Source organism: Anas platyrhynchos, chromosome 1 (genome assembly GCF_047663525.1).
Source record: "Anas platyrhynchos isolate ZD024472 breed Pekin duck chromosome 1, IASCAAS_PekinDuck_T2T, whole genome shotgun sequence".
Taxonomy (NCBI): domain Eukaryota; kingdom Metazoa; phylum Chordata; class Aves; order Anseriformes; family Anatidae; genus Anas; species Anas platyrhynchos.
This window is the reverse complement of record NC_092587.1, coordinates 66,650,213-66,673,402: the sequence shown is the minus strand read 5'-3', so window position 1 is coordinate 66,673,402 and position 23,190 is coordinate 66,650,213. Positions and strand designations below refer to the sequence as shown.

At 37.2% G+C, this 23,190-nt stretch overlaps 1 protein-coding gene across 2 annotated transcripts in view; it reads left to right on the top strand.

The window, feature by feature from the left end:
• The window catches only part of SLC15A5 (solute carrier family 15 member 5), a 32,346-nt gene extending 16,524 nt beyond the window's left edge, over window positions 1–15,822 (top strand). For both annotated transcript variants that reach the window (XM_005017101.5, XM_013097124.4), the window contains exons 8-11: window positions 1,895–2,083; window positions 6,272–6,403; window positions 13,288–13,396; window positions 15,346–15,822. In XM_005017101.5, coding sequence (XP_005017158.3) covers window positions 1,895–2,083; window positions 6,272–6,403; window positions 13,288–13,396; window positions 15,346–15,490 — 575 coding nt within the window. In that variant the 3' untranslated portion in view covers window positions 15,491–15,822. The remainder of the gene's footprint in view (window positions 1–1,894; window positions 2,084–6,271; window positions 6,404–13,287; window positions 13,397–15,345) is intronic.
• Window positions 15,823–23,190: the final 7,368 nt, after the last annotated feature.

The following is a 23,190-nucleotide window of genomic DNA, read 5'->3' as shown; positions in this document are numbered from 1 at the left end:
AAAAATCTTAAAGTGAATTTAGATTGTGTTGTAAATATATTGAGTATTTGGACATGAAAAATGAGTTTTTGGAAAATTTAGGGCTTTTCCACTTTTTAGATTGTTATGCTGCTTGATTTAACCAGCAGTACAGAAGATTCAGCAGAGAATGGATCATGTCTTTGCTGGATAGCTGTCCATCAGTTACAGTCAATTTGTTCACTAAGGAGGACATGTTTGGTAGCTCAAGACCACAGGACTGCTGCAGCTTTGCTCTTCCTATAGCCAGGCCTTTCATTGCTTCCCTACAGCCAATGTTGATGCTTTTGTGATGACATGGAGAGTTAAGGGAGTAGATCATTCTTACTGAAACTGTAGCTAGACATTTTAAAAACAAAAACAACCAACAAAAACAATAAAAATTGTGGGAGCATGGAGAGATTTATTAGTACCAAGTGAGAAGCACATAACTTCTGACATGGGAACTGTGGGCTCCATTGTCTAGAAATGACAAAAGGAGGGAAACGTACAAACTTCCAATTCCAGCAGGTTTTCTGATAACACAAATGTAGCTGATATATTTTCCAGGCTGATGGTACCCACACAAAGGTGGCATATAGCTAAGGAGCCTTAGCCTTGAATTTTCTGCCCCTTCTGTCCTAATGCCCGAAGAGTCAGACTTCAGTACATATTATAAATGTAAAATGAAACAAAACTTTTGATTGTCAATGTCAGAGCTAATAAGTGTAACTGTTACCAGTCATTAAGTGAGATGAGTCCTCTTAAGACAAGAGGGAAACAATATGTGGTCTGGGTATTTGAGCCAAAGTTGTCAAAAGAAAACAAATCCTCATGTCTGTACTTATATCATAGCTTTTAAGGGCTGAGGAATTGCAAAGTTATTCAAAATCAGTGGGAGATCAAAACATTCGAAAGTTAAATGTTTCAGGTTAAAGCAATTCTAGATCCTTTTGGTAGCTTATTGGAAATTTTGTCTTGCACTGAGGCTACACATGCAGCTTTTTTCCCCGTCCTTTGTTCCTGTGCTTGTGTGGTACTTATGCCTTACCACTAAGGCAGCTGGTATCACTCCATGACTTGCATGTACAGTAATATATTGAACAAGGTATTTTGGATCATGCGCTGATACTTCAGCACAACTGAAGAAAAGAGGCAACTAATGTCTTAGGTGCAAGCACTTAAAAAGCAGAAGATTCTCTCTTCTAGTAATGCAGCTGATCCTAAGATGTTAAACAGCCCATCAAATGCATTAACACTTTCAAACACAGGTCAGGAGAACTCTGTAGTGGAGGGAAAGGGAAAAATGTAGGAACACTTGATCTCCTGATATGTGGTCTGCAGTGATTAACTTTTTCTCTCCCACCTACGATGGCCTGCAACTTTAGTAGCTTAAGTGACTGGACTACTATTTTTTGTACAGAAAACAAAGGGATAAAGCATACAGTGTATATGTATATTTCAGAATTTTACAGCTGCTTGAACTGGAGAATTTCCCTCTGCTCTTGGTACCCAATCCTTTGTGATATCTGGAAAAACTGCCTTCCCTTCTTGTTCTCTTCTCTTCTTAACTCACATAGTCTCTAAAAATTATAGTTATGAAATCTTCTTTTTGAGTTTGTTCTTCAGAGAGGTTTTTCCTCTCATGTTTGTTCTGCATCACTACATTCTTTGTGTGCTGAGCTGCTGTCCTTTTAACATAGATTTAGAATTAAGCTTGCAGGTGTAGGACATACTTTCTAATCTGTTTCTTTGTGCAGAGAATTAAAACAAAACCAACAACATAAAAAAAAAATCTTACACTACTTATGCATGCACTGGGTCTCTGACTCACTGTAAATATGTGGTAATCCTGTAACTGTAAACTTAATGAATACTCTCTGTGCTCTTTACCCAGTTGTAGGTCAGTTATCTGCTGCACTTTCTGTGATGGTTGCTGGTTTCTCTGAAATACACCGAAAGCATTTCCCTCAGGTGGAACAGACCCTTTCCGAGGAGATTCTCCTGGTCTCCTCCATGCCTTGCTTCCACCTAACTCCTCAGTATGTCTTACTCGGAGTGGCAGAAGCCTTGGTAACACCTTCCTGTAAGTAAAAATTAATAGGTTATAGCCAGTGTGTCCTGGTTCTCAAAGAATGATATCAATTCTTAAAAGTAATTAGACTATCATGTAATGTTTTTATCCCTGACTCTATTCCACAGGCTTAATGAGCAGATTTATGCTCTACCTGCTTGAAGTAGCATGGTTTGTCTTGCTGGATGTAATGCAGAGTGAGCAATGTTGTTCCAAATTAACTGGAAGGTTCTGTAGCAGCCCAGCCAGATGTAATCCACCACTGGAGGGGCAGAAGGAGATGATGAGAGTGGTGGGATCTAGAACTTGAAGTGGAAGCTGGTCAGGCAGTGGGATGATTCAAATGAGCTCCTGAGGTCTCTTCATCTCTTCTGTTCTCAACTATTTTGTAACTGATTTTCCTGAGACTGAACAAACACATGCGTGACAATTGAGCTGTTGTTATAGTCTTTGAGCCCTTTCAGGCCACAGGCAAAGCAAGGTGAAGTAATTTAGCTTAACCCTTTTCATTTGAGAACCCAGCTAATAAAATTACTGTTTTTTATTAACATAGAGCATATGCAGGTGGGTACCACAATTCAATTGACATGAACTTGAGGAATATTGTAGGTAGATGCAGGACTTGTGTTTGTGCTACAGTCAGGAGTCATGTAAAGATGCCTACACAGAGTGTGATGTCTTAGTTTACGTAATGGAGCTAGAGATAAACATTCCTGTTTCGCAGAGCACAGGCACAGCTTATCTCTCACCTACCACCCATAAACTATGTAGACATACTCCTGATTACAAATATGAACCTTCTTTTCCTTCTATAACTTATCTTTCCAAAACTGCACTAGCATTCCGGACATTTGTTTCCTAAGGAGCACACAGTCTTTACTAGTGTTCTACCATCCAGAGGTTACTTTTGTAATACTGATCTTTTTTTTTTTTAATCTAATCAACATTCACTTAAATAGGCACAGGTAAAGTTATGAACTAGCTGATTTCCATAAGCATTTAATTTTACAGGTTGAGTGTCTGTTGTTCCAGTACAACCACAGAAATATTCAAATCTATTTTCTGCTCTTAAAAAAAAATCTTAGCTTCATTATTATACTGTAAGACTACTTAGAGCAGGTCATGGTCTGCCACTAAAAGGGTAATTTCCCTAGTTTTAAATACTCAACACTTTTCAATAATGCCTCTTCATCAGGTAGCTCTGAAGTACTTTACAGAGACAGGTTTCTTGACAAGTTATGTGGTTTCTAGGTTACAGGCTGAGTTTTAAAAAAAAAAAAAGTGACCACTGTTTAGCTTAACATCAACAAAAAGTAGGAGGTAGCTTGCTTACAGTCTTCTCATGCTTCTGCATGAAAATAAAATTTGTTAGAATAAGGCTCTTATCTAGTACAATGGGACAGAACAAAAGTTCAATGACTGGAAAATGACGTTAGCCTTTAGAAGAGGCTTGATACTGTGTTTTTGTTGTTTGTTTGTTTTTTAAAGATTATCATTAGAGTGTGGTAGGAAGCAAAGTAGTGCATTCCCTATTAAAATAAAGACTAAGCATCTTACGAAATGCTGCAGTTATAGGTGTGATTCAAGAACACTGTGGCTAAGTCTGAGTTTGAGATTTGCATGGAAAAAAAATAAAGGTAGGTACCTGAAATTTGTTACTTCTGTAGTAGTACTGTGGTCAGTGGAGATGCAGGCCTACATTAATTTGCCCACAGGTAGATGTCTGGCACCTTTTATGATGGAGCATCAAAGATGTGCACATGGGGCAAGCAGGCTCCTGATGTTACCAGCTTGGCCTCCAGCTGCTGCTAGAGTAGAGCACAGTTCTGCAATATGTTCTGCATCTTATGGGGCAGCCCCATGCAGATTGCTGAGGCACACTTGAGCATTTTGGGTAGCAGTGGGCGTCTGTATTCCTGCAACTAAACTGAGCTCTGGTTTTCTACTTCAGTTTGAACTGAATTGCTGTTGAGGAACCATTCACTGAATCTGCATCAATGTTAATGACAGCCTAGACACTGAAATAGTTGTTTCACCTTTCCTGACATTTTACTGCTGTATTATGCAGAAGGTCAAATTCAATTATCATAATAATTTACTTGGCCTGGAAGTACATGATCCAAGTTGAAGACAGAAATGTTCACACCTGTAATTAGAAGGAAGTGAAGAAGTATCTTGGTTTTGAAGTGCTTAGTTAGAGGAGCTAGATTTGACATATTGAACTCTTTATCTGCATTTGAGCTCTGATACTTACAATTGTGTTTATATGATTTATTTCATTATCTTGTTGATAGGAGGTTTGCATAATCACCTGCCTTGAGTAGCATGTGCATCTTTAAGAATACATAATACCACTATTTTAATGTTTTGCTAATGCTGAAGTTCTGTTTTAAAGAAATAAATAAAATGATAAAGAACTGCTCTCCTTCACAGTGTTAGAATTTAAGATAACACAGCTTGAATTTGCAATCATAGCTTGCTTTGAACAAGGAAATTACTTTCCTGAAGCCTAGTGATTAAAGAGGGGGTTGAGGGAGTGTTGTCTGTCTGGTGGAACACTGCAGCAGGCATTTGCTACCACAGTGCATGAGGTTGGTGATGTGGAGCTGTTCTGCTGGCCACAGCAGCTGTGGTGCACTGCCAGTATCCAAGCAATCAGGTGCACTGTAGCTGCTTGCCCTACAAAGGGTTAGAAGGTTTCTCCAGAGAGAACATTTCTGCCTGTCATCATTCCTCAAAGCAGTTAGAAATGGGAAGCCTTATAACAAAGTGCTCTGTTAGTTAAAGGATATATTGGGGATCACTTCACCCACCAACAAAGTGCAATAATCTCCAGGGTGAGATGCAGCAGCTGGTTAATAGTTCACAGCAGCACTGTGGGAGAAGTGAGGAATAGAGTATGCAATTGAAACAGCAGGGATAATTTATGTAAGTAGGGTATAATTACCAAGCAGAACTTGGTCAAGATGCATGCTTTGCACCCCTGGTTTGGGGGAGAATGAGGGGAACAAAAAAACAAAAAGCACAGCCCAGCACCTTCTAGGCTCTTAGAGACTTTTAAAGTAGCTAGGACACTGACTGTCCAATGTTTCAGACCATACTGTTGTTCCTACAGATGGTGTCCTAGGCTCACCTGTTTTCTCTTGTCCTCAGGCTTTTGGTTCCAATTATGAATGAGGAAAATGCACTGCCCATGGTACTTCTGAAAAATTTTTTAATGTTTCCAATGCTCTCATTTGGACATCCAAATTAAAAAGGGTGGGAGATGGTAATTTTCAAGTTTGATTTGTATTCAGTAATGCTTCAGGCAACTCAGCATCTAAATAGGCTTCTCTGCTAACAAGTTTCTCAGGCTGGAGGTCATTCAAAGTTGAGTAATAAAGCAGATTGGGAGACATTGGGGCTTGGGGCTTGGGGCTTGGAAAGCTAGCGTGGCTGAGAGCTCAAGTTGTGAAATTAGGAAGTGAGAGGCTTTGACCAGGGAAAGCTGCTCAAAGAGAACAGCTGTTAGAAATGCTTACTGTTACTCTAACCTAGTTTAGCTGAACTACAACTGGTGGGACTATAGTTATCTATACTACTATCGCATGCTACAGCTACCCCCCTTCCCCCCTCCCCCCTCTCCCCCCCCCAAGTTGGTGCTTTTTCAGGTTTAGTCTTCTGACAAGAAAGACAACAGCTCTTAAAGTAGCTAGTGACCTGTGGGGTTTCTGTATGGGGATTTTTATCCAGCTTTAACTAAGGCAAATTAACTACCCAAGTTAAGGCATGCTCTGAACTTCAGAAGCATTCACCAGTGGCCTTGCTGCATTGGCTCTTGCATGTAAGGTCCTGTAGTTAAATATCCTATCTTCTTTCTTTACCCCTCATGACTGTGATGGTGGTTTTCTTCATCTTCTTATGCTTCAGGTTTTTAAAAGGTGAAAGTGACTGGGTGAAAAAATTATGTGCTTGTGAATATCATTAGTGGTATATAGGGTGGCTTATTACGGAGATTTATTTGAACAGTTTAGATAATCCATTTTAATAGTGTACATACCTATGCATGACTGCCCTTCTGCTTCAGGTAGGTTCTACTGGTAAAATGTCAGAAGTCCCCACTTTGAGAGGAAAAAAAAAAAAAATCCATTGATCTTCTACTATTACTTAAAACAAAAACAGCAAAAACAACCTGTAACTGTATTTGCTTCCTTTTTAAAGGTTCATTGCTATCATTCTGGCTTGTGCCAGAAAGAATTCGAGGTATTTCCATGCATTTTTTAACTCTCTTCAATGGAGCTGGCTGCTTTTTGGGAGCTTTCTTTGTTCAGACAGCCCACACAGGCACTCAAGGTAAGAACATGCCCATGACCGGTGTTCCTGAGCAGTTTGCTAATCCCATTGATTATTGATTTGGAGAATTAGACATCAGAATTAAAGGAGATGCCAAAGTTGATTTGCTTTCACAATTAAGATGGAATTAAGATAGGAAATAGCCTTGCAGCTGTATTCATCCAATTTTAATGAGTTATCTTAGTTTTGGTAGGTGGAGTAATTAATGAGTGGCACCATGCAGGAAGCCCTCACCTCTAAACTCTATACTTCTCTGGAACACAAGAAAATAAATGTTCTTGTATCCATCTTTTTATGTTCATGGCCAAGTATGATCACGTTAGCCAGGCTCACATGGAAGTTGCTGGCCACAAGAGCACGGTTACTGCTTTAGCAAATGGACTCTTTTCCCCAGCTACTGGAAGAACAAGATTCTGTGACAAGATAGTTTCACTGTTTTCACCCTTCTCCAGACAAATAATTCCATTCGCAGATAAATTGATGTTTCAAGATGAGTTATTTCAGATTCATCCTGTTAAAGACTATTTAGTGCAAGCCCTGAACTAGAAACTTCTCTGGGTTGCTGACTTTGAAGAAAGGCAAAGGGTTTAAGCTTTTTTTTCCCTTTGCTGATAAGTCTTCTTTCAATACATAGAAGACTTGTTTCAGAAGTAAATAAAAAAAATAATGCACTTGAGTCCTTGAGCTGAAGGACAAGGATACCTTTGTTTACATATCTGAAATAGGGCCCGTTTTTAAATTCACACTTCAATTAAATACTTTAAATACCAGGCACAAAAGCATCACCTGGAGATGGTTAAAAAGCAGGAATGCTTACCCAAATGAATCAGGCAAAGAACCATTAAGTACTAAGACATCATGGCAGAGAGCAGAGTTGCTTGAATTTCCATAGTAGAATAAATTTTTCACTGAATAATGAGGGTTCAACAAAATTAGCACTTCGAGAAAGATTGTGTTAACTTTTTTCCCCTCTATTTTCCTCTCCCCAAAAAGTAAGGAAGCTATTAACTTTGATAAAATTGAAACTTTTTTTTCCAAAGTTGATATTTCACTTCATTTTTATTTTTGATAGAATTAAAAAGTTATTAAAAAAAAAAAAAAACACAAAAAAAAACATGATGTCTGCATCAAAACATTTTGACTATGTGGTGCAACGTATGTCATTTATTCTTTTATAGAATATAAAAGTACTATATAGAGCACCAGAGGAAACTTGGCATTTGTATTTGGTTTACAATTTGGTAGATTTTGTCTAACTCTATATCATTGATTTTTTTTTTCTGCAAGTCTATATGAAAATATTTAATTATTCAAAAAGAAAATGTTTCTTTCCAGAAGAAACATCCAGAGCTCTCAAATTTTTATCCTGAGTGAGGCCAAATAAACTTGTCAGAATGCAATTCCATGTTCTAACCCTTTTTGCTCAAGATTCTCAAGCAAACTGGGGAAGTTTTATTTTTTCTTTTTTCTAAAATACTTCTCACTTTTAAGAAGTTGTATGGCAAAGATCTCCACTTAGCTTATAGGGGGAAAAATAAAAGATTTAACTTATGCCTTTGGGCATATATTGGCAGACCTGCCCTGCTACTCCTATATTCCTATCCACTGCTGTAGGTGTACTAACCGCACTGTCATCCTGAGCAAAAGTCACTCTTAGAGTTTCCAAAGATATTCAGCAATAGTTCGTATTCAGATTAAGGTGTTGACTGAATAAACCCCTAAACAGAGAAACTCCACTGCAAAACATGAAAAGTTACAGGGAAAATATAATGAAAGATGTTTCATGTTTGCTCTGTTCCTCTAGTTAGGAAAAGTAACCTCTAAGGCTTCTATTAGTATGTAAACAAACAAACATTATTGGCCTCTTTTTTTTTTTTTTTTTTTTTAAAAAAAATACATAGAACCTCACTGGGTATCTCTTTCCTGGTTTTCACCTGCTAGAGTGAGATAAACTATTCCAAGCTGCCACAGTTCACAGCTTGATAATAGTAGAAATATTCCTGTATCTTACTTTGTTATAATCCTCCAGACTGAAGAGATCTCACACCAAGAGACTTTTGTCTTGCTGAGTCATAGATCAAAGTAGGCCTGGGATCAGCCTTCTGAAGCTGGGTAGAGTGTAACAAAACCAGAGACGTTTAGACTTGGTTTTGTTTTTCTTCTACTTTGAAAGAAAACATTTTCTATGAAATTCACTTGTTCTGTATTTCTTCAAACTCTTCCATTGTGCTTCTTATGGGGTGTTCTTTGATGCTTGTGGTGAAAATCTTAACATCAGCAAGGTAATAATTATTTAATTTATAAAGACTAATGGTTACTTAACAAAACTTCTTAAAGTCACCACTTCAGAGAATAAAATGGCTCTCTGAAGCCAGATAAGGTCAAATGACATAAATTAAGCTCTTACTCTTTGCATTTATTTTTCCAGCTCTGTTTTAAGAGCTTCTAAAACACTCAGTACCTGGACAATTTATGAAACCTGAGTGTAAGAAAACCATTCTGATTTTTTTCTGAAAAGTAAAACTGTTTTAATTATACTGAAAGATCAAAATGATCCTGAAAGAAGATGAGTGTTTATGCATTTTTTTTTTTTTTTTGTAAGACTTAACAAGGTTTAGCATGTGACTCTAGGGCTATGGGTGCTTTTGCCTCATCCAAAGATTCTTGTTTCACTAGAACCTGAGCCAAGGCTATTCCTGGTTCTCCCATATCTAAGCAATGCAACCATGATTGCTATGAAGCAATTCAGGATACAGTGAAGAATATCCTCCCGTGTATATTTTGAAGAACAGCATGTTGAAAAAATTATTTAAACCTTTTTATATCCTATTTCATGTCACTAGTTTAGAATTTTATTTAGGTTTTTATTGGCAAAGTTGATCAAATATCAGTCACAGTCAAAGCTGCATTAATCATTTTTAACGCATCTATGGAGGATGGTGTGAATACGATAAAATAAGACTTTAAAAAAAAATAATCTGACGAGTGCAAACAGATGATGGGTGACAGTGATATTTTCAGTACAAGCTGGGAAACTGCTTTCTTTTGGATCTCTTACCTCTCCTAACATTTTAACAGAAGATGCAAGACACAACCTGTCCTGCTATGCCAATCATTTCAAAACACTTTTCTCTAAAAATATTAATGTAAATATGGGGGGGGGGGGGGGGGGAATCTCAGAGGAAGGAAACTGTCCCAGACACATTTGTATGTAGATAAAGTTTTTTTTTCTATTTCCAGTTTGGAGCCTTGTGTGATTCTAAATACCAGTGATGATATTGCTTGCAGTCCAGATGGTGGTGTCCACTGGTACCTATTTAGCTATTAAGGATTAGAGGCAGTCTGAGACTTTAATTTGGATATGATTAAACACAAAATATATGCCTGCTAACTTGATGAAGTGATGGAAGGAGATACAATTATTTTCTAAGACCTGAATTACATTTTTCTATAGTCACAGTCTAGGTTGCGGGATTATGTTAAATGTGGGAATTGTACATAACAGGCTAACCTTTGTCTTATGTTTCTTTTGCTTTCTTCTTGATTTTCCCAATGCTAAAATATGATGATATTCAGAAAGCGAACCCTTTTTTATGTAACTTTGGGCTTCATTATGAATCCCTTGAAAACTTCATGGGTGTCATCATCATAACAGTTCCCTTGTGTGTACTAGTATATGTGGAAAAACTGGGCTATGGTCATTTCCACAGAACTTTTCATGGCTTATAGAAGTATCTGACTGTCAATATTTGTCATCCAGCACAAGCAGCATAGGAAAATGCTCTTGTGTGTGTCCCAGTTGCTGCTTCACCTACTTCTCTGCCTGTGTTGGTAGGATCAGGTGTTTTTTTTTTCAGTGTTGTATAATATTCTTCCTTGTACTGTCTGAGCATTTTTGATATAAAATTGATAGGACTGCTTAATGTCGGTGGAAGTTTACCAGGCACTTTATTTTAACAATGTATGGTAGCAGACTTGAGGAACTTAGGCTCTCCCCAGGCTTAGTCTTCTAATTTATTCTAAATTTGCCATGAAATGCATAACCAATTCACCTCTAGCCAACAGCAAAAGGCTCTTTAAAATACTTGGCTAAAGGAAACTTCTGATTCTGTGGTGATTCATGCTACTGAGTATTTCCATTGTTGGAATAAAAATGGAAATCAGGAGCTTGTTGTAGAAAGTTAATTCCCAGTGAGCAATTATCTATGTGACAAACCAACCTTGTAATTGGCACTTCTGTTGGCAATCTCCATAGAAAAGTAAAGGATTGACAGAACCCAAAGGCAGTGTCTTTTGGGGAAAAGTGAATTGTTAGCATATTGCATGCTGATTGAAGGATGTGAATGTTCTGAACTCTTCAAACACAATAGTGTCAAAAACATCTTATTCTGTCAAAAACAAACAAACTGGCCCAATAAGTTCTCGATGCTAATGGCTTAGAGTAAAATCTTGAAAATATGAACCAAACCCCCAGCCAGTGCCCTATAAGGTCTGCAGATGGCTTGTGGAAGCTTTTAGTGGGGCAAGGAGTAAGGTGCTTAAATGTAGTTTCACTGCCTGAAACACCTGGTTGAAGTTTCAGTGTGGATGGCTGTTCTCCCAAGGCTTCGTGCCAGCAGAGGATTCTCTGCACAATGTATATAAGTAGAAGAAAATGTAGTCCAGGTCAGCCCCCTCTTCTGTGGAAAACCAACAGCCTTTAAAAAGAAAAAGATTTGAGAACCAAATATTTTTGGTTTAAACCTGGAAATTATTAAATTTATCTTGTCTGTACCCACTGATGAAAGTGCCTATTGACCAATCATCTTTGACCCAGGTCCTGGAAGGGGCCAGTGAAAAAGTGGGGGCAGAACCCAGATCTCTTAATGCCCAGGCTGCCATTTCACCCTGATAAAAGCAACCAATCTCCCTTTCGATGTTTTGGTGCGGCACCTTTCCTAGTACTAAAACAGTTTCCAAGGTCCATTTCACTCTGTCCTCTTAGAAGCTGCTAAATATATATAAATATATATAACTCAGAACTATTTTTAACTGCATATTTTCCTGTTCAGATTCCATTGTAAACTCCATTCCATTAGGAAACTCCTGCTGCTCATATAGTTAGACTAGCCAATGTAAATAACCTAGCAGACAGTGTGAACTCTGCTTTGACAAGCTGTAGCACCGAACCCCATGCATGCTTTCCCTTTCATCAGATACACGTGCTCTCTCTGTGAGCTCTATTGGCCACTGGGGGATGTGAAATGAAAAACTGCCTGATTGTGAATTATGACAGTAAAAGTTTATAAGCTACTAAAATGAAGTTATAGCACATAGGAGCTCAGTCGACCGACAATGTTAAATGATACGTTTTAAAACTGGCTTTGAGATAATGCTACAAAAGACACTGCATGCGCAGGTGAGGTGGTGCTGCGCTGTGACAGGCAGAAAGGTGACATGGCACAGAGCAAGCTGCGGAGGAGTTGGGAAAAAACTGCTGCACCGATGGCAGGTGTTCCCTGTAAATCCCAGGAGAGCTAGAGGTAACTGCTTTGAAAAAAAATGTGTTTACAATGCCAAGATGTGGAGGAAAAGAGAAGAATGTACATGTGTGTATGCGTAATCCTTTGATTGCTCTTTCTCTCCAAATCTAATTAGAATAAATTGACAAGATAAGAATGGCATTGGATAGCTAAAGATGGTATTAGTGGTCCAAAGATTGGTTAAGACTATTTGCTTTGTATGGGACAGCTATGCCATTGAAGGCTATTTTTCTTCCTCTCCCTTTTAAGCTAGTTAAAATGGTGAATAGCTATTCTAAGTAGATAGGAAGGACTTGGTACCAGAATTTGAGGGAACGAAGAAGGGGATCTTTGGGTGCATTAGCGCTAGTGTGTTAGTTCAGATCAGGAGTGTTCTTTTGATTTGAATCTCCTTATCATGTGTTTGTTTGTGCATTGATTTGCATCACTGTGGTCTTGAACCACAAAAAAATCTTCTGGATGAAACTAAACTCCCCAAATGTCTGTGCTGGATGCATTCCAGCTGTTAACAGGAATTAGCCTGATACAACCCTTCTAAGCTGTGTGTAGTGTGGACATCAGATTTTCAGCTCCAGCCGATTGCTCCTGTTGTACTTCACTACTTGCTAATGAAGACAGTCTCTCCTTCTTCAAAGGCAACTTGTACTACCCAATAACATAAGAAGTTATTATGGCAGTGTACACCTTTCTCTGATGTTCTGTATCTACTGTAGTTTCTTTTTCACCTTAGTTTTGTTTTACTGTAGTTGATTAGAGTACTTCAGGTACTGATTGTCTTCAGATGTAGACAGACTGGGGATTGCTTTCCTGTTAAGCATCTTGATTTCCATTGTAATCATTTATCACCTAAGCTTGAATTTGTAAGGAGCAACATGGAAAGCTGACAAGAATTTAGGTATGAGAGGTTCTGGATGTATATATAGGTATGTGCATATGTATATGTCACTATCCTCTGCTGAAAGGAGTCTATGCTGCCAGAATGCCACAGACACTGTTGCCTAAAGCCATGGTAAGCAAAAGGTCTGTGATTCGTGCAAAAGAAATGTGTGGAAGACAAGCACATGTTGCAGGTTCTCAGTTAAAGGCAATAAAAGGTAAAGTAAAATGTCAGGTAGTGTCTTGATAATGGAGTACCGCCCAAGGCACTAAAAAATGCTTTTTTGAAAAGGGGCCTGTTAAAAGCATGAGAGATGTAAATAAAGACCTTAATTCTAGCACTTCTAAAACTTGTTTATGAATAGGTACAGAGTGGTTCAAGACAACTGTGACTATCTTATACAGACTTATCTTCATGCCTTTCACACAAGCCACATCTTATCCTGCAAGGTAAACTAATTCTATTTCAAATGTCTGCTTTGCCAGGCAACTGGTTTCCCCACTTGCTACATGAAGGTAAATTGGAGAGATTCTTCTTCTTCTTGGCTTCCTTAATGATGGTGAACACCCTGGGGTTCTGGACCATTGCACACAGGTATGTGTGAAGAAATGAACACTTGATGTTTTATTTGTAGATAGGGGTAGTAATGCTTGTGAAACCTCTAAGTTAGTGTGTAATAAGGAATTGGTAGTGATAGATCATACGGTGATGTTCAGGATTCAGTGTTGTTTTCTGCCTTGGTGGAAGAGAAAGAGATATCACAGTAAAAATCACAATAAGACTTTAAAGCCAATTACTTTTTTTTTTTTTTTTAATATTTAAGAGGCCTTACATGTATTAATACCAAAATAAAAATACCTCCAAGAAAGAAGAGAATTCTTTCCTTTCTTAAAGGACATAAATATGTTGGCATGAGATTAAACCTATAGCACTTGGCACTGTACCAAAATATGGTAAACATTGCTATTGCCCCTGTGAGCTTGCATCTTTAGCATTGGACAGTAGGTGAGGGGCTTGCAAGAAAACATCAGAATGCTTCTGGTTAATGCTTTGTGCAGTAGTATCAACAGAGTGATGCTGAAATATTTTCTGATGCTCTGCTGGATAATGAGATAAATGCAATTTTCTGCTGCAGACTGTGGAATTGCTCAGCCCCCATACAGAAAGTAATTTTATGTCACCTGTGGAACCTATTCTTAAGGCCCACATCTTGCCTGTAAAATGCAAGGAATTCACATTTGTATTCCCCTTTTACATCCAGAATGGCTTCTGAGTTGGCCTGCCTCCTGTATTCTGGAATATTTAATCATAGCTAACTTTGTTGTCAGTGTTATAAACAATACTTGTAGCTAAGATCAGAGAGGGAAGCAACCCAGGTCATGTGCAAGTGGCATTCTCTCCTACACACTGGGCTGCAGTTCTATGAAAATATTTCAGAAACCTTGACAAAGTAGTGATTTGATAATGACAATAACAGAAAATTTTCAAGGGCGTTGTACTTCTAGAACTATTTTTTTTTTAAATAAAAACACAAAAAAAAAAAAAAACACTTTCCTGTTACTTATTAGTCTAACTTTGCAGCAGCAAAGATTACTGTAGCATCTTCTCAATCACTTCAATGTAACCTGAGGCTCAAGTGTTCATTTATATAGTTAGCTAGTTCACAGTTCTGCTTTTTAACTGTGACCTGAGTCATGGTTAGAAATGTTTCTCTTCTGTGTACTTTGTCTTGTCCTTTTACAAAATGGGTTCTTACTCTTCTGTAAAATTAAATTTTCACTTATCATTTACCATTGAAAACCGAAGGGTTTTGGCTGTCAAAAAGTAGTCATAGAATTAGGTTGAGCTCAACAAATAATTTTGCCACAAATTAACATGTTTTTGAAAGTCAACAAATTTCTTTGTCTTCCTATTATATATAATATATGTATTATATATATATATAATATATATATAAAAATATAATATATATAATATATATATCAAGTTATTTACATTTTATTATATATTTTTAAAAAAAATTAATTTCAAATTGGCACTTCACTTCAGTACTTACTTTTCAGTAAGGCAACCAAAACCAAGATGAAATATGTCTTTTAAGGTTAAATGTTTTTATCCATTTTGTACCAAGTAAAATTCACCTGATCGCAGTTTTACAGAGGGGAGGAAAAAAAGACTGAGGAAATTATCCTTTAAAAATCAGAATTACAGTAGACTAAAATTTCTGAGAAAAGCATGCTTGCAAAACACTGAGTATCTTTTGTATTATTCCAGATATTGTTGTTTCTTTTTATAATCTATTTAAATTATGAATTATTACTATTATTAATATGTGCATCCAGTTTGGCACTTCTCATCATGATGTTCTGAACAATTCTAAGAAAGTAAAATAAATAAAAACAGGGTAACAATATGTACTGCTTAGAAACCCAGGATAGAGATGGCACTCTAACTTGCAAAATATTACCTGATAAGCAATGAGTGAAATTGATACCATAAAGGAAGATTGTTTTAGCATTTTCCTTCCATATCCTCCCTCACAGATACAACAATCTGAATCAGGAATACACCAGTGAGTTCAGAGGAGCTCTTCCTGCGGAAAGACTTCTGAAGCATGACAAAGACATCAAGCACTATGATAGTGTCCTGGATTGCTCTCCCATTTTGTCTCCTGTGGAGACAACTTGATCAAGTTTCCCCCTTGTTGGACTTGATTTTGATTGTGTTACCTACCAGCTTTCTAATGATGAATTATCTAGTGTACCTTAGTGGAATAGCTAATGTATTTATTAATCATGTTAGCACTAATAGTATTATTTATAAATTTATAAATTGCATTGGATTTGGCCTTGTAGGATGCTGCACTGTCGTAATACATGTCGAGGACAATGAGAGCTCACTGCTTGGCATGGTTGATGGAGATAGGCTTTTAATCTGTACAGGGAAATAGATGGGTATTCACACATTTGTACTTAGTTAAAAAATTAATAAACTCATGTATACATTTGTTTAGCAAATTACTTTGTGACAATATGATTTGAAAACAATTTTGGAGGCAGTGTCCGCTGGTTGATATTTGAGAAGTGGGAGCCTCATGTGCAATGTCTGACTCTATCTGATGTCCAGCCCTCATCAAGTTGCTTCTTCACCTTAGTTTCCCCCCACAGGAAAATGGGCACTGCATACTAACATTCTTGGGAAATTGCCTTGATCTACTAGAAACATGCTGAAATTTGTGAAACATTTGTGAAACATTTGTGCTGAGGTAGCCTTTAATTTGGCAGAAGCATGATGAGATTTGTCATTCCTAAAGGATGATATACAGGAAACTTGCTAGTGGGAGAAATGGAGACTAGAATTTTTTTAGATCAAAATTATTAATTGTAGCACAAGTGAAGAGGATGAAAGGAATTGAGAAGAGTAGGAAAGGGTAGATACAGTTGGAAGTGGGGGAAGAAATAATTAGCATTCCATCTTAAGAAACTGCTAAGTTACAAATTCCCAAAATTGTCTCACTTGGGCATTGTGAGTGATGCTAATCAAGCTACTAATGCTTTTTATAAAAGTCATTACTAAAGAGAATGAAGAAAAAATTAGGGTCCTTCTCTGATAAAGAAACATACTGAACCCAAACACTAAAGGAATTCTTAACTGTAAAGATGATTGTATTCTTAACTCTAAAGATGATTGTATTGAAAATAGAAGTCAAGTCAGACTGCTGCCGGATATGAGGAATGCTCCACCACAGAAGAAACTACACTGAAAGCATACAACTTGCTGAAGTGATCCAAAGAGTAGTTTGAGCTGAAAATTATGAAATCATGACGATGAAGGAAATCAACTCTCTATTGTTAACCATGCTGCAACTATAGGATGGGAGTTGGAGTGGGGGGAAGCAAAATGTAGTAACTACATCTAAGAAGTAGGAAGGAAGGCATTTAGGACAGCCTCAGAGCTGTTAGTTTGATCTCACTAGTATTTAAGGTTTTGTAAAATTTTAAAAGAAAATATTTAAAGTCATGAGATAAAAGGAAAATTGAATAAAATGCAACACAGATGTATCAAAGGTAGATTTTCCAGGCTACCTTAATGTCTGCATGTAGTGAGAATTCATTTTCTAAACAAAACATAGTAGATATGATCTGCCTTGATTTCAGCAATGCTTTTGACATATGTCTCAAGGGAAATAACTTATGACAGTGGAGATGAGGGTCAGCAGAAGGTGGCAACAGATACTGTGGAAAGGGGAGGCACCCATCTGGAAGAAAATTTTTTGTGGAACTTGTTAAATATCTCTCTTTGTGGTAAATAAGAATGTGATCCTGAGATACACTGGTGGAGATGAAAGAAGCAAGCATCTTCGTACAAGCTTGTCTGAAATTATTGTTCATGTCTGAGATGTGCATTCTGATCAATGTGGGATTCTGACTTGATAACTTGATAACAGAGCTGAGAAAGGCTGCCTGCTTCCCTTGTCCTGACTCCTGTCCTGCTAGCCTAGCAAGAGACAGTCTCTATCCCCAAAAGTGTCTGCATAAGTTGGGCTGGCACACGAACTGTGGGCAGTGGGTGGGGAGTGGTGCTCTGGTTGAAGCCAAGCTTTCAGCGTAGAAGAGGAGGAGACTCCAGGGGTCCTAGAAGAGACCTTGGAGTTTGCACAACCTAGGGAGCATTTGGCCAACAAGGATAGTAAGGCTAAAAGAACTAGTCTCCAAGGAGAGTAGAAACTGGGGAAGTAGGCTAATTTTCATACACAAGTAAATCTGTACATCCTACCTGGTAGTTACTTGCTTGTAGCATATAGTTTTCTAAATAGTATTTGCATTGCAATGAACCCACCTTTAAGCCACCGACACTCCAAGCTTCTTGCTGTAAAGATAAAGCAGGAAACTCCTGAATCCTTGGCTTGATCTCTGACTGGGCAGAGAAAAGTTGTAGAAATGTTGACTGTAGTTTGCTGGAGAGAGGTATGTGGTCCCTGTCAATGCATTTTAGGGTTGTACACAACAGGAGGAGGACTATGTAACAAATGGATAAAATCTAAGATCTGAGCCAGTGTGTAAAATTGGTCTGGAGATGCTTTTAATACTTAATGGTACTAATTTTTTTAAAACTACAAAAATAACATTTTACATCAAGAATAGAAGAACAAGAAAACTAACTTGCTTTTAAGACAGAAGTTGAAATTATTATTATTGGAGACTTGTTTGGTGTACTTGCCTCTGGCAAAGAAGGTTCTTTCTTAGGCTTTTAGATGCCACACAGCTGTGCTGAGCACATGTGGGTATGCTCTCAAATGACCTGCATGTCCCTTTGTCCCTGGAGTGTGAGACTGGCATATCACTGGTTAGTACTTCTCCTCTTTACAGTCTTTGAACTTCCTAGGAAAAACGTTTGATGGTAAGAAAGCTGAAGGCACAAATACTGTTGGGTCTAAGATAAACAGGATGAATAAGTTTTCTTCTGAGTTTTGTATTTTTCTCTGGTCAACTGTGTGAAATGGAATTTGACTCACATTTTTGAATGGCGTAGGATGAGAATGCTGAATTTGCATAGTATGGATTTAGGAAAAAGGTGGTGTTTTTTTTTTGTTTTTTGTTTGTTTTTTTGTTTTGTTTTGTTTTTGTTTTTTTGAAATGAAACTCAATACAGAATTAAACTCTAAAACTTGGTCATATCTCCTTCTGAGACCTAACAGCAGAAGGATTTCCTGGGTCATCAAGTCAGGTTCCTAGTTGGTGAATTTCACACAATCTCATTAATTAACTTAGCATTTTATATTATAAAGCTATGAGTCTTAGTTGGGCTACTCCACTTTGTCATTGTTTTGATCAGGTTTCTCCAAGGAGAGAGACCTTTCCAACACAGAAGATAATCTTTTTAGGTCTCTGGGACCTGGTCTGTGAAATTCAGTTTTTGTGCTCATCTGTTCTTGAAGATTAAGTGTAGAATCTGCATGTTAGGGGTGCGGGCATGGCCTTCTTAATGTGTTAGCTTAATGCTTTCTGTCCAACTAATCAGTGGAGGCAAAACTTACTTAGCTTCTGTGGTGATAAGATCAACTTGTAGAAACCTGTGGTCTGGCGATCCTGAGTTCAGTTCCATATTCTGAATATCTGCATTTCTTCTGATCATGCTTAGGCTGAATGGCCTCGAACTTCCTAAGACTGCTTTTTCTCAGAAATCAAAATATGAATACAGATCACAGCACAGAACGTAAAAAGTTTAATTGTCTGATGAAGATCTGTCATTCTGAAAGTTTTTTTTTAAAAAAAAAAAAAGTAACTCCCTGTAAAGAAGGACCTCCCTAGAATGCAGTCATGTAAAAAAGCTTTCAGCAATGGAGAAAAAACAGAAAGGGCAGCCTTCATAAAGACGTATTAGAGTTGTATGGATTAGAATGGGCTTTGGGATGAATATTTGACAACTGAAAACTGCCTTTTTCATATGGACTGGAGGAAAACTTTTTCTATCAGACTTAGTTAAGTATTTGGCCTTTTGGGTAGTTGGAAAGGGCTACTGATTGCTGGATATTGACTAATTTCAGCTGGTGGTGCAGAGGAAGAAGTATGAAAAAGTCTATCAATCATGCTCACTGTTATGACAGAGCAATTTAGCAGTTATACCCCAACAGACAGGGATGCTTGTTGAACTGGAGCATTTGGCACTGTATACAAACCTAATGGAATTCTTTGTACTTTCAGAGCATTGCCTAAATCTTATAAATTTTGTCCTAGCACACAGAAAAATTAATGTAAAGGAATCTGTAGGTTCAATCTTGACTTTGAAAGAAGCTGCTTTTTACATCTGGGTTAATACATTAGAGGAAAAAAAAAAAAACCACAGGAGAGAATAAATAAGGTAGTGTATATGCATATGAAATAATGTAATAAACAGCTGCAAAATGTTGAAATAGCCTTTTATTCAGTCTTATTGATCTGTGACAGTTTTGACAATTTTTACGAGAGAAAAACATTCAGATTTCATTGTCTGTGCTTGAGATCACCTGTTCATGTTGAATTGTACAACGTAAAGACAGATACGTGTTTTAAACCTTATCAAGGACTGTAGTTTTGAAATAGTGTGGAAGAAGTTACCTCTGAAGGGAGACTCACAGGCTGTGGGTGAACAGAAACATCCCAGTTCAGTTTTGTAGTTTGAGTACTACCTAAGTTTTCCCAATCTTGCCTCAACACACAAATTAGTATAAAGGACTCTGTAGTCTTGACCTTGAAAGAAGTTGCCTCTGTACTGTCTACCATCTCTGGTTATAACTATTGGAGTAGTTATATTCCATATAGTTATATAACAAGGTGTTGTGCTCAGAGGAGGTCATTACTAATATTGAATAGCCATTTGCATTGCTGATTACAGGCATAGCTGTTTTTGTTTTTTTTTTTTAAGGGCTAAATGTGTGTTTTATTCTGTATTCATGTATGCACATAAGAAAAAAAAAAGTCCCAGACAGTTCACTGAGCACCCCAGCTAAGTCTAAATGTATGGGACACAATTTTGAGTACGGGAGGGTGAAGAAAGCTTTCTGGTGAGAATTAAGATCTCCATCTGTTAAGTTTGCATTGATGATAAAACACATGCTCCCAGTTGGAACAAGATGCATTAAAAGAGCAATTTCACTTCTACTGCCTAGCAACAATGTCATTGAGCACCTGCAATAGTTTAAACATTAAGCATAATTGGCTTTGCTTGACATAAATCTGTAGTTTTGTAAATAAGAGCAGTTGAGTTTCCATGTAATACCAATTAGCTATAAGGAATGCTTTGTTTGCTGAAGCCTGCAGCTTTGCAGAGGGAAGAGGGAGCTGTTAAGACTCAGCAGTATTAGTCAGAAGATAGAACCCAGATCAGACATTACATAGACTTCACAAGCATCCTTGTGCAAATTATTTAATCTGATTTGGGTTCCCTGTTTGTGAAAGGAAGAATAACATTTGGAACTTTTTTTGTAAAGACCCCTGTGTCTGATTAAAATAACTTGCAAGTAATTTTACAGCATTAAATTGAGCTCTGTGGGTCTGTGCTGGATTTCTTTTCCATTCTTTTAGATGGAGCTAATATTGCTTCTGGAAAGGTTGTGTAACTTCTCTAGAATTGCTCGCTTTCTGCCAATTTCAGCAAAGAGAGGTACACAACCCACCTGATACGAAAATCAGTCTTGTTCAGCATCTGTGGGAAATCAGAGTTTGAAAGATGCAGCCTTACTCATGTTGCCAAAGCAGAGCTGCAGAGCAGAAGTAAGTCTTTTAGGCTTCAGCTTGGTGTCTGTTTGCTTCAACATATACTAAGTGTACCTTGGTGCGAACAAACATAACTTCCAGAGGGTATTTTAAAACACTGTTTGTATTTAATCTTTAAAAATAAAAATAGGTCCTCAAATTTCCTCACCACATCTCTATTCTTAACAGAGTAAAAAATTACCTCTTGCTTTATTCCTACTTGGTGTCTGTGAAGTCTTACTACAGAAGTAATATTTTATTGCTTTAGTACTTCAAATTATTCCAGCTTTGGTCTTTCTAACCCTAAGTATAAATTTTCTTAATTCAGAGAAAGTTGACATCTGAACTTTTTGTAGTCTGCCAGTACTGGTGCTGGATTTAAAAAGTTAGCTAATCAGTTCTTATAAACAGTGGGAGCTAAATTAATGGGAGCCATTAATTTATCTGATAATGGTTCTTCTGTGTTTTGGGGATGCTTCATCTCTGCAGAGTTCTGGAGAATGCACACAAAGAGAAACAAATTGTAAATACGAGCCATGCTTTTGTTGGGAGTGTGCATGCTCTCAAAAAGAAAAGCAAAAATGTTCTTAAAGTGACTTAAATGTTCTTAGGTGCAAAAAAAAAAAATCTTACAATATTCCTATTTTTTCAAGGTTAAAACAAACAAACAAAAAAGTATACCTACAATTTGACTGGAGAGTAGTTTACCCTCTTTCCAAACACCAGGATTTTTGTGTAGAGCCAATATACATGTATGTTCAGTTCAACCATCTAATACCCTTCTGAGGGAAGAACACATCTCTACAAAGTATTTCAGTTATTAACTTTACAGCTTGGGAACTAGCATCCTTTCCTGTTACTCCTGAAACTCCTGTTAGAGTTCTTGCTCTACCACATCTGGTACAGTATAGATTAGAACAGTGGTTGGAAACTGAGTCTTATACCAGTTGGATGAAGATCAAATGTGGGTGTGTATATGTTCTGAGACTACTCTTTTATTTAATGAGAAATAAAATTATTTTTCCGTTGTTCAACTCAGAAGAAATATTTTGAAATCTGAAACAAACAAAAAAGCAGTGACCAGGAAACAAAGAAAGAAAAACACTAAGCAGTCAACACTTGTCCTACCTGCTTTTATAGCCTGTGAAAAAGCATCTTTTGAAAACAGATCCTGAATACTTTCATTGTCATATCATGTGAACTTCAGAAGCAAGACCTTTGATAAGGTTGGGGATAGTAGTTATAGGTGCACTTTAGTCACTTTAGTCTGCAGAAAAATAAAGTAAAAAAGCACAGCAAGATCTCTCAGCTTTGCTTTTGAGATGGTCAATGAATGCAAGATGAAGATACTGTCTATTTAGCTAGCTGGCAGAAAGAAGGAACCTTTCATATCAAATGAAATCATAAATTCAAAGCAAATCTTGAACAGAACAGCAAAGGTTGCCAGAGGGTGTTGAAAGCTAATCCAGTATTACCTGCAATTCTGAATTTCTTTACATTGGCTCATGGTATTTTCCTGTTGTCTTAAAATTGTTCCTTTTAAAATGTTCAGTATATCAGTTAAATGTAGAAGCCTGAGATAATTTAATAACTTGCTGACAGATGATAACCCCTTCAACAAGCTTTGTCACTGTTTATAAAGAGTTGTCACTTAATGGAAACTCTTCTTAAGCTTCAAATCTTTAAACTTTAGTGTTGGGTTTACTGTATAAAACCTTAAACACCATGAAGTTCTGCATGTATATTCTGTGAAAAAGAGATAAAGGAACATTCATCACTTTAAGGGAGACACTTTACAGAAGAGATCCAAATACAGAAATTATGCAGGTTTTGTAAAATAAGCAAATACCTTCAGCAACAGCAGCATACTGTACTAACAAGAAGAAGAGGGTTATTACTGATTCACAAATGATGTTGCTTCATTATGGAAGAGCTTTTGGTGCTGTTTGGAATAAGAGATTCATTTTTATCAGAGTACGTGAGAGTGAATGAAGGTTACAACACACAGATTTTATTATTTTTAAGAGTAAATACAGTGGCAGTGAGGGAACACAAAATATATATTTCTTCTACATGAACTTAAGAAGGATAGTTTTGTAGTGTTGCCTGAAATAGTTATAGGGTATACCTTAATTAAAAAACAAACAAACAAAC